This window comes from Vombatus ursinus, unplaced genomic scaffold, assembly GCF_900497805.2.
Source record: "Vombatus ursinus unplaced genomic scaffold, bare-nosed wombat genome assembly UNPS02014797.1, whole genome shotgun sequence".
Taxonomy (NCBI): Eukaryota; Metazoa; Chordata; class Mammalia; order Diprotodontia; family Vombatidae; genus Vombatus; species Vombatus ursinus.
This window is the reverse complement of record NW_020954575.1, coordinates 17,543,021-17,554,801: the sequence shown is the minus strand read 5'-3', so window position 1 is coordinate 17,554,801 and position 11,781 is coordinate 17,543,021. Positions and strand designations below refer to the sequence as shown.

General features: G+C 44.8%; 1 protein-coding gene across 1 annotated transcript; it reads right to left on the bottom strand.

Moving 5' to 3' along the window:
- Positions 1-5,051: 5,051 nt before the first annotated feature.
- LOC114049192 (keratin, type I cytoskeletal 14-like) lies at positions 5,052-10,814 on the bottom strand. Its single transcript, XM_027870375.1, has 8 exons — positions 10,165-10,814; positions 8,668-8,750; positions 7,847-8,003; positions 7,063-7,224; positions 6,845-6,970; positions 6,510-6,730; positions 6,339-6,382; positions 5,052-5,340 (listed from the first exon to the last, which is right to left on the bottom strand). Exons 1-8 carry the CDS (start codon positions 10,711-10,713, stop codon positions 5,243-5,245), a joined length of 1,440 nt encoding a protein of 479 aa, XP_027726176.1. The 5' UTR covers positions 10,714-10,814; the 3' UTR covers positions 5,052-5,242.
- Positions 10,815-11,781: the final 967 nt, after the last annotated feature.

Genomic DNA, 11,781 nt, shown 5'->3' with positions numbered 1-11,781 from the left:
TCCAGCAGCCTGGGAAAGTCTGCTCTTTTTGTCCTTCTCCAGGAGAAGGGAAAGCCTCTGAAGGATGCTAGAAGTGGAAGAAGGGAGGGAGTCTCTCCCATGCTCACTCATGCTTCCCAGCAGCACCATAAAACTGCTCTAGTTCATCACCTAGCCTTATCCTTGGGTATATGATGGACCTTGAGCATATGTGCCAAAGAGTACAATGCCATAGCCACCTCCCCCCCAGTTAGATAGGACTTCATTCTATAGACAGGAAACTGAGGTACAGAGACATGTTCACATTTACTCAGCTTGCCAGAACAGAAACAAGGCAAATTGATTGGTTAATTGATTAATTAAATTGATTAAGACTTGTTCTTTTTTTCTTTTCTCATTTGTATTTAAGTTTAAAATGAGTTTAAAAAAATTTTAAGACTTAAAATCTTACCTCTTAACTCCTTTTATTAAGGGGATTTGTTCTATGAAGTTTGGATTCATTCTGTGAAGTTTGGATTCAGTCAAAGGGCCACACTTGAGGACCTAGAAGGCTATATGTGGCCTCGAGGATGCAGGTTTCCCACCACTGACCTACACAAATAGGTATGATGCACAGTAGAATAGGAGAGAGGCAAAAGAAACCTGAAGAGGGGGATGCTCACTGCAAAGGCTTTACAGAGAGGTTGGTACCTGAGCTTGGACCTGTAACAAGAAAGAATTAACATTTATATAGCACCTACCATATGCCAGGCATTGTGCTAAGCTCTTTTTACAAATATCTCATTTGATCCTTACAAAAACCCTGTGAGGTAGGTGCTATTATTATCTCCATTTTACAGTTGAGGAAATTGAGGTGAACAAAGGTTAAGTGACTAGCTAGTAAGGGTCTGAGGCTGGATTTGAACTCAGGTCTTCTTGATTCTAGGCCCAGAGTTCTATCTATTGTACCACCAGCTGCCTTTGCGAAGGTTTTGTGGAACGGTTTGGGGGGAAAGATAATGAGTTCTGTTTCAGATATGTCTAATTCCAAGAGGCAGTTGGTGATGTGAGACTAGAGCTCAGGAGAGAAGTTAGGGCTAGGTATGTAAAAGAGAAGAGGGCCTAGGACAGAACCTTGGGGGACACCCATGGTTGGCAAGCACCACCTGGATGAAAATCCAGCCAAGGAAACTGAGCAGCTGGACAGATAGGAAGAGAACCAGGAGAAAGCACTGTCACAAAAACTAGAAAAAAGAGAATTTCACTGAGAAGAGGGTGATTGACAGTGTCAGCCTCTGCAGAAAGGTCAAGAGGCATGAGTTTTGAGAAAAGGCCATTAAATTTGGCAATCAAGACATCATTATTAACTATGGAGAACAGTAAGTGAAAATGAGAACTACCTTTTGATTGCTTCTTAAGGCAGCCCAGCTCCTTTCCTTAGTTCTGGGATGACGCTTTGCAGCACTGAGGATCAATCCTTAGGTGGGCCTAAGATTTTTACCTCTACTATATCTCTCATGTGCATCCTTACTTCTTCCTTTCACTCCCATTGCCACCATTTTAGTTTCAGCCCTCATAATAATAGCTAACATTTATATGGTGCTTTAAATTTACAAAACTTTGCCCAAGTTAGCACCCTCAAACTATGAGATAGGTAGTGTTTATTATCCCCATTTTACAGATGAGGAAACCGAGACTGAGAGAGGTGAAGCTCATCTCCCTGTCTCAACTTTCTCCCTTCTCCCAGTTCCTCCTTCATACCAACGCTAAAGTAATTATCCTAATACACAGGTCCAATCATGTTACTGCTAGGCTAAAATACAACCTCCTTACTCTGGAATTTAAGGCCCTCTATGGTGTGTTATTCTCACCTCTCTTTGCGGAATTTATTTCATTGTACTCAGCTTCATGGGCATCTAGGTGGTACAGTGTATAGAGTGCTAAGCCTAGAGTTAGGAGGATCTGAGTTAAAATCTGAACTCAGATACTTACTAGCTGTGTGACCCTGGGCAAGTCACTTAACCTTATTTGCTTCAGTTTCCTCATCTGTAAAATGAGCTGGAGAAGGAAATGGCAAACCACTGCAATATCTTTTCCAGGGGTCATGGAGAGTCAGACACAACTAAAACAACTCACCTTCATGCATTCTGTTCCAGCCAATTTAGAACACCAACTGTTCCTGATGCTTTTTCCTGACTCTGTATTCGTGAAGGCCATTCCTGTGCCTGGAGAGAGCACTCCCTCCATAGCTCTGTCTATTAAACTTCCTCTGAGTTCCAGCTCAGGCACCAACCTCTCTGTAAAGTCTTTCCAGTGAGGCTCCTCAGGTTTCCTTTGCCTCTCTCCTATTCTACTGTGCATCACACCTGTTTGGTAGGTGGTATAAGCTCCTTGAGCTTAGGGACTGGTCATTTTTTATCTTTGCACCCTCAAATCCCAGCACAATTTCTTGCACATAGTAGTTTTTTTAATACAGGTTTGTGGTTGAATTGAATTGTCTGGCAGGAAGTAGTTTGGAAATTTTAAAAAATAAATAAATGAAAGAGAGATGAAAAAGAGAGACAGAAAGCTAGCTAGATGGATGGATAGATAGATGAAAGAGAGAAAGAGAGCTGGGAGAGATATGAAAGAGATAGATGGATGGATGGATGGATGGATGGATGGATGGATTGATGGACATATGAGAAATATATGAAAGAGGTAGACAGATAGATGAGAGAGCTGAGATATATAGATAGATGAGAGAGAACTAAGAGATTTGTGAGAGAGAGGTAGATGGATGGATAGATAGATGAGAAAGAGAAAGGGAGAGCTGAGACTGGTATAAGAAAGATTAATGAGAGAAAGATGAAAAAGAGGGCTAGAAAGCTAGCTAGATAAATGGACAGATGAAAGAGAGAGAGCTGGGAGAGATAAGAAAGCGATAGATGGATGGATAGACAGATGGGGGGGCAGTCAGGAGAGGCTTCACGTAAGAGGTGCACTTGAGCTGAGCCCTTGAAGAAAGATAGAGATTCTAAGAGGTAGAGGAGGTGAGGAAGCAGTCCAGGGGTGGGAGGTACAACTCATGCAAAGGCACAAAGCTTAGAGATTGGCTGTCAGATATGGAGAGTAGCACAGGGGCCAGTTCAGCTGGGACATGGAAGGGATGAGGTGAGGTTATGTAAAGACAATCTGAAATGCCAAGCTGGAATCCAATCAGTTTCAGTTCCATGATGAGTTCAGAAGTCAGATTAGAATGAATTGAGAAGCAAGAGTGCAGAGAGAAATTTAAGTCAATGAACATAAATGGCTTTTTCTAGACATTCATATTAAATATGAAATTGTGTGTGGATCAACAATATATATTAATGTGATATTTTTTCAGTATAAGAAGACATCATTTGCTTGACTTTTCTCCAAAACATTCCCTGTTCCCTTCACATCCTAGAGAAGTTTCATACTTCCAGACTCCCTGGACCAACATTTGTATGATTCATCAAAATATTTAAGCCCCAAAGTGATCCATGGTTCAAAATGGTTTGAGAGATACTAGTAGAGATGATATCTAGAGTTCTATACTCCCTATCAGATTATTGAACATCTTAACTAATCATAGGTCAAAGGATCATAGATATAGAGCTAAAAGGGACATTCTCGCCCAACCCCCTTGCTGTATAGATTGGGAAATTAAGACCCAGAAAGGTTAAGTGACTTGCCCAAAGTCACACAGCAAGTAAGTGCCTGAAATTGCACTTGAACTCTGGACTTCCTAAAGCTCAACCTTCTCTTCACTTCACCACAGATTACTCTTAAGATATTCCATAAATATTAAATTAGTTTTCGTTTAAAATTAATATTTAATGTTTTTAATTATGTAATTTAGTAATAAAATCTCATAAATATTATTTTCCTCTCCTGGAGGTCCAAGACAGTCCCTTTGGAAACTACTTTTCTAGAATATACTACTTGAACCTGTTTTTAACCCTCCCTGAACAAACATCTCATATAACACCCCCATACTCACCATACACAAAAAGATGAAAACTTACTTCCTATGGCTGACCAGGCCCATCCCTTCAAACAGAGTAGAACGTAGGAGGGCTCAAGCTCCTGCTATGTTCTCGACGCGGAGAAAAGACTCATATCCCCAAGCAAAGATGCTGGCTTCTGGAAACTAGTAGGTAAATTAATAACTATAGTAATACCTAACATTTATATAGAACTTTAAGGTTTACAAAGCGCTTTACATTTATTTTCTCATGATCCTCACACTAACTCTGTGACACCGCTATCATTGTCCTCATTTTACAGATGAGGAAACTGAGGCTGAGAAAGATTAAGTGACTTACCCAGGGTTACACAGTTAGGACATGCAGTTAGAAATAGGGGAGGGCAAGCTGGAGGCAAATTAAATGTGGTGGCCATTATTTTCCAGCACCTAGCCTTACAGGGTGTGGAGCAGGTCTGACAGAAGGTTGTGGGACTTTCTGGCTTGGGTAGCATAGGGAATTCTGGGTGAGAATGTAGTGGAATTTCCAAAGGACCTATGATGAAAAATACTATCCCCCTCTAGGGAGAGAATTGATGAACTCTGAGTATGATTTGAAGCATACTTTTTTCACTTCCTTTATTTTTCTTGGGTTGTGTGTGTATATGTGTGTATGTGTGTGTGTTTTCTTTTGCAATATGGCTAATATGGAAGTATGTTTGGCATGGCTTCATGTGTATATTAATATTAAATTGTTTTCCTTCTCAAGGGGTGGGGGAGGGAGGGAGAGAATTTGGAACTCAAAATTTTTTAAATGTTAAATTTTTTTAAAATGTAATTGGGAAATAATGAAATAAAAAGATATTTAAAAAAAAAGAAGTAGGAGAATTCTAGATTTGAACTCAGGTTTTCCTGACTCCAAGTTGAGCACTCTATCCTTTGTGCCATTTAGCTAGGGAGAATCCTCCACCTCCCTGTACCCCCTGCCTCCTGGACTCTTTCTTCCACACCAGTAAAGTGAGAGTTCCAAGGTTATCCTTCACTTCAGCTTTCTGTTATCTATCATTTCAGCCCTTCCCCAGCCCCTCTCATTGCATTACCAATAATCAGGAGAAGGCAGGAGTTTGCATCAAGAAAAAAAAGCTTTATTGGTTTGCCCAAAGTCAGAGGGCAGCCCCGCACTTGGGAAATGAGGGAGAGCAAGCTGGAGGTGAATTAAACTTGGTGGCCATTGTCCACTGCCCAGTCTGGCAGGGGATGAAGCAGGTCTGAGTGCAGGCTGTGGGCCTCTCTGGTCTGGTCAGCATGGAGAATTCAGTTCTTGCTGCGAAGGACCTGCTCGTGGCTGGATACCACCTTGCCGTCGTGGACATCTAATACTTTGGTGTACACCTGACGGCTAGTGGAGGTCACTGCAGAGGTAGAAAGAGAGAAGGAAAAAATGCTTATCACAGAAGCGGCCAACCATGACTACAGAAGACTGATGATAAAGCATGCCTCCCTCTCCTTCCAGGGAGGTAGTGGACTACAAATATGGAATGTAGTATACATTGTCAGAAATGGACAATGTACTGATTTCTTTTACTTAAGTATACTTCTTGGTTATAAGGGAATGCCCTATTGGGCGAGGGCAGTATCGGGTAATGATAACAACATAAAATAAAAGCATCAATAAAACATTTTTTAAAAGGAGAGGAGAAGCATGCATTTAGGGGAAATGGCTAGGGTATTTTGGAATGGCCAATGGGTATCTTGGAAATCAGAAGTAGGGAAACCAAGTTTAGTGCCCCTGACAAATCTCCCTTCTTCCTGTTTCATTCCCATCTCTTCTTTTTTTCCTCCCTTAACTCTCTCCTACCTACCTTACCATTGACAAAATCAATTCTCTATCATCTTTTTAAAGGTACTACACATTGACGTTTCTAATTGTCCATTCTATCTCTCTGACCAGACTCAGCTTTCCCTGAGGGCAGTGAATATACCCTTTTCAGTATCTAACATAGGGCTTTGTGGTTTTTTGTTTTGTTTCGTTTTTTGGTGGGGGGGGAAGGAATGAAAATCATGCTCTGTCCGTGGTGCTGATGATCTGGCCCACTGATCCTTTCAAGGAACATAGGATTGCCCCCTCCTTCCTGACCATCAGAAGGTCATTTAGGAAATAATATCTTCTTCTATATGAGGTCTAAAATGATTACCAAGTCTCAGAAAATGGAAGGGTGTCCTTCCTAGAAAATGGAGGGTCACCAAACTGTAGGAGGCAGGTCTTGTAGCATCCAGAAAGGCAAAGCTGAACCTTAAGACACTCCTAATCTGTGTCCCAACCCCATTAGTTGTCTTACTGACATCCTTTACAAAGAAGAAAAGGAATACAAGTCCCCCTAGAGAGAGGCAAATTAATCTTACATCTTACCATCTCTGGAGGATTGAGAGTTAGATGAAAATTGGGAAGCAAGGCTGCAATGAAAAGAAAAAAGAGAACCATTAGATACATGGTATCATGAATGAACAGGGATGAAAGATGAGCAAGCGTGTGTCATTGGAGCACCAGCCTAGGGGTGAGAGGGAGACTTGGATCACTCACTGGGCATCCTCTCCCTCCAGCAGCTGGCGGTAGGTGGCAATCTCCTGCTCCAGACGGGTCTTCACATCCAGAAGGATCTTGTATTCTTGATTCTGCTGCTCCATCTCACAACGGAGCTGAGCTAGCTGTTCCTCAACGTTGCTGATGAGCCCCTGGATCTGGGACAGCTGAAGACAGTAACGGCCTTTGGTCTCCTCCAAGCTGTTCTCCAAAGAGGCTTTCTGTGGATGGAAAAAGACAAGTCTGGTTACTGAGGGTGGCCACTCACCCTCCTTTTGGATGCTGGATTCACCCACTAGTTGCAGCCCTCAGACCCAGGTCCCCAATTCACCTACCATGCTGAGCTGTGACTGCAGTTCAATCTCAAGGCTCTGAATGCTGCGTCGGAGCTCAGAGATCTCACTCTTCCCACTCTGCACCATCTCACTGTTGGAGGCTACTTCCCGGTTCAGCTCTTCAGTCTGAAATAAAGGAAAATGATACTTTCTCTAGGACATGTCATTCAAGGGAAGAGTCTTTGGTCCTCCCCCCAAGTCACCCCAGCCACACCCACCTTGCTGAAGAACCAGTCCTCAGCATCCTTGCGGTTCTTTTCTGCCATCTTCTCATACTGCTCTCGCATCTCAGCCAGGGTTCGGCTCAAGTCCACACCAGGTGCTGCATCCATCTCCACATTGACATCTCCACCCACTTGGCCTCTCAGAGCATTCATTTCCTATAGGTAAAGAAACAGCCTGAAATCACAAGTCTACAGATAGCTCTCAGTGCAACTTCCCTTATGGTCTGGGGACACCATCTCTCTGCCCTGATTACTTCCTTCCCACCACCTCAAATTCGCATGTTCCCTCAAAATCTCCCTATCCAGAGGCAGAACAGTCCAGTGGAGAGAGCATTGTCTCCTTAGGAGTCCTGGGTTCAAATCCTGGGTCCAAATCTTATATTTGCTACCCACATGACCTTAGGCAAGTCTGTCATACTTCATGGGCCTCAGTTTCCTCAAATGGATGAAATGGCTTCCTGAGGTCCCTTTCAGCTCTGGATCTAGAATCATGTGCTATTCAGAGTCTTTTTTTTTGAGGCAATTAGGGGTGACTTGCCCAAGATTACACAACTAGTCAGTGTCTGAGACTGGATATGAACTCAGATCCTCCTGATGTCAAGCCTAGTGCTCTATCCTCTGTGCCACCTAGCTGCCCTTACTCAGAGAGTCTTAATGACTAACAGCCCTCCCTCACTTATACACATGAAAATGAACTAAGAAAAATTCAGACAGGTTGTCCTGAAGCTGTAGCAGGCTGATTTAAGAATTTCCTGCAGCTTGCTGCCTTAATTCTCACCTCCTCATGGTTCTTCCTGAGGTAGGCCAGCTCCTCCTTCAGGTTCTCAATCTGCATTTCCAGGTCAGCCCTGGCCAGAGTCAACTCATCCAGCACCCTGCGCAGGCCATTGATGTCAGCCTCCACACTCATACGCAAGTTCAGCTCAGTCTCGTACCTGTGGTGTTCCAAGAAAGAAGCAATGAAACCCCTCACCTAGCCACGATGTGTACATTGTCCCCTATCCTTTCCCACATTCTAGCATTCCCACCCTAGGCTCCTTATGGCAAATGGTTAGGGGAATGAATCATCAGCCTAGAAACAAGTGGGTGGATAAAGAGGCCTATTGATAATTCAGACAGGTCTGTGTGCTTGATGACCTGAGGTGGGAGGTTCTGTGGTAGTTACAACTTTAACCAGATTCCTGATTTTTCTCTCTTGAAAGGGATGAGGATAAGGACTATACCTATGATTTCAGTGTTATAGGAACTCCCAAGTGAGGAGCCTCTCTACTAATGCAAGTAGGCATTTTCTCTGTAACTTATGGTCTTAGAGAGTTCCTTGGAACACTGAGAGGTTGTGATTTGCCCTGGGTCACACAGCCAGTATGTGCCAAAGATGACTTAAACCAGGTCCCTGAAAATGATTATCCCACTTCCACATAGACTCTCAAGAGTGGGGAGTTTATTCATGGCTTAATTCATCTAAGTTAGGTTTGGGGGATAAAGATAATATGACACAATCTCTTCCCTCGTGGAGTTTACAGTCTCCTGCCTCTACAGAATTTAGAGCCTCTACTGTGATAAGGATGGATTTTCCATGTTTGCTATAGATGGACTTACTTGGTCCTGAAGTCATCAGCAGCCAGGCGGGCATTGTCGACCTGCAGGAGAATTCTGGCGTTTTCCACACGAGCTTCAAGGATCTGGTATAGAGACCAAGTGTCATTAATCACACATTCACAGAGGTCAGCACTACACATATCTCCTTCTCATGCATCTTGTCAGAGTTTTCCCTTCCCTATCCCAAATTCCCTGGGGCCTATACCCCAAGGAACCAAAGGCACTTTTCCAGGCAACCAATTCTGTTCATTGTTCCAGGACTTGGCAGCCTTCACGTCCTCATTTTCCAAGTGAACTGAGCCTGGATTTTGAAACCAACCATTCCCAACAGAAGGTAAGCTCCTTGAGGACAGGGACTGTTTCTGGTTTGTTTGTTTGGTTTTTTTGTTTTTGTTTTTGCGTCTTCAGGATCTATCATAGCACCTGACACATAGTAGGTACTTATTAAGTGCTTGCTGCATTAAATTTAACTGTATTGAATCCAAGGCTGGGGAGAAGGGTGAGGAAAAGCACATGACAGACTTAGAGAAGAGAGCCCATTTGGGGAGGGTATTCCAAGAGAGAAGTCAGGGACAGAAGAAAATTGAACAAAACTTGGGTATGGCAATTGTTGCCCCTAAGCTTTGGCAGATATAACAGGAGATTCAAACCTCTCCCACCACCACCATCATGCGCGCGCACGCACACACACACACACACACACACACACACACAGAGCTGAGTCCTACAGGGAGACCTAAGTCTCAGAGGATTCCACAGAGTTGAGACAGACAGTGTAGCACTAGGGCAGGTGAGATCTGGGTGGGGGGGGCAGGGAAAGAGGACTGTAAGGGGGGGGAGGGGAATAGGCAGCTCTTTCTGCTGCTGTCTGCGGTTCACCTCTGTCTCCTCCCCAGATCTAAGAGACAGCACTATTGGTGCTATGCCTGCCTGTTGGTGGAATGTACCAAGACTTTGGGCAGTGCCTGCCAGATTAAGTGAATGAACTAATGAGCAATTTAGGTGTCTCTCTTGATCCCGTTACTACCCTGTGTCTTGGATATGGCAGAACTATACAGGCTCTTTTCTACTCTTATTCTGGTTCCGTTTCCTTTTCCTCTTTACAAGATGCACTATCAGAAAGGAGCTAAAGTTTTTGCTGATAGATTTAGGGCTGAAAGGGGACATAGAGGTTATCAAGCCCAATCTCCTCAATTTACAGATGGGTAAACTGAGGCTCACAGAGTTGAAGTGACTTGCTCAAAGTCACACAAATAGAAGTAGCCAAGCCAGGATTGGAAGCCAGGTCATCTGAATACAAATCCAGCACTATTTTCACTGTCATATGAGCCTTCCTAGTGCACCAGGAATTGATCAAGTTTTGGGGTGGCTTGGTTCCTAAGTTAAACAAGAGACATCTCGGCTGAAACTCTAGAGCTGAGTATGACCCAAGGCTGTAGCTCCCAAAGGGACCAAGTGTGAATGCCCTGTTCTGATTATCCTCTGCCTGGGGCCTACCTTGTTCTTGAGATCCTCAATGGTCTTGAAGTAAGGGCTGTAGTCTCTCTCTTCAGTCGGCCTCTGCCTCTGGTACCAGTCCCGGATCTTCACCTCCAGGTCAGTGTTGGCCTCCTCCAGGGCCCTCACCTTGTCCAGGTAGCTGGCCAGGCGGTCATTGAGGTTCTGCATGGTCACCTTCTCCCCACCAGCCAGGAGGCCATCCATACCACCATAGCCACCACCATAGCCACCACCAAAACCACCACCCAGGCCCCCACCAAAACCAGCTCCACCTCCATAGCCTCCACCAAAGCCACTGCCTAGGGCCCCTCCAAAGCTGCTGCTGCTGCTGAAGCCCCCACCATAGCCTCCTCCCAGGCCATAGCCTCCCCCAGAGGAGAAGCGGGAGGTTGTCACTGACATGCCCCCAAAGCCTGAGCCCCCATAGGCACTAGGAGCCCTGCAGGAGCCCCCACCGAGCATGGAGACACGGCTGGAGCCCCCTCCAAGACCATAAGAGCCCTTCATGGAGCTGGAAGAGGTGAACTGTCTGCTGCAGGAAGTCATGGTATCAAGAGAGAGAGTGGAGTGTTCAGAGAGACAGAGATAGCTCACAGAAGGTGCTCAGAGAGGCTCAGAGAGGATGAGAGCTGCTGCCTCAGAGACCCTGGTTCTTCTCTTTATAGGTTCACAGGAGGGCGGAGCTGGGCACTTTCCATTCCCTTTGGCTGCCAACCCCACCTCCCCACCCCAGCCCCAGGTCTGCGCCAACAGGCTCCTTTAACTGCCCCGCCTCTTTTATGTCTCTGTCATACTTTTCTGGAAACTCACCGCTAATTTGGAGTGGTTTGGGGGGTGGGGTGGTTTTTGGTTTTTTTGGTTTTTTTTTTTTTGTTGGCTTTTTTTTTTTTTTGGCTTTCTTACCCCACCAGGTGTGATTCACACTGTGGAGGTATGGGGCTGCAGGCTATACTTTCCCATAACTCCTGGGAATCTATAGAATTCTTGAACCTGAGTCCAGTTCCATATCCCAAGAGGAGTGGAGACAGCAGCTGGACCTACTTATGAAGATAATGACCTGTCATTTTCCAATTAACTATATGGGTCTTCCTGAAGAGAGAGAGCATCCTTCCTGAAGTCGGGCAAATGCTGATCAGCTGATCCAGGACACAGGGGGACGACTCAATGTCCCTATAAAGGGCAAAGTAAACAAGCCAAACACTACCACCCCAGCCTCAAGCATACAAACACTACTGCCTACTGGGTTTCTGTCTCCTCTGAGGTCCAGAGAATGGGCATTACATTCATCCTTGGGTCCTTTAGGGACCAGGCTCTCTTTCCCCTCAGGAGGAGTGGTTGGTTCATGGATTTAGGGACTGTCCCTATGGCCAGTGCAGTTTGTGTCCATGGGCTTTGGAGCTGACCTACTGGCCCTCTTCTTCAGGGGGACAGAGCAGCAGTAACATGAGTCCTTGGTATCTCTGCCCTCTAGTATGACATTGTGATGGGAAGTAAGAGAAATGCCTCTGCCCCCAACACCACTTCTCCCATTCTGGTCTCTCAGAGCTTCTTCCATGGTCTCATTGTATTAGAAGGGACATTCCCATGGTAGCCATCCAGTTTAGGAGTACAAAT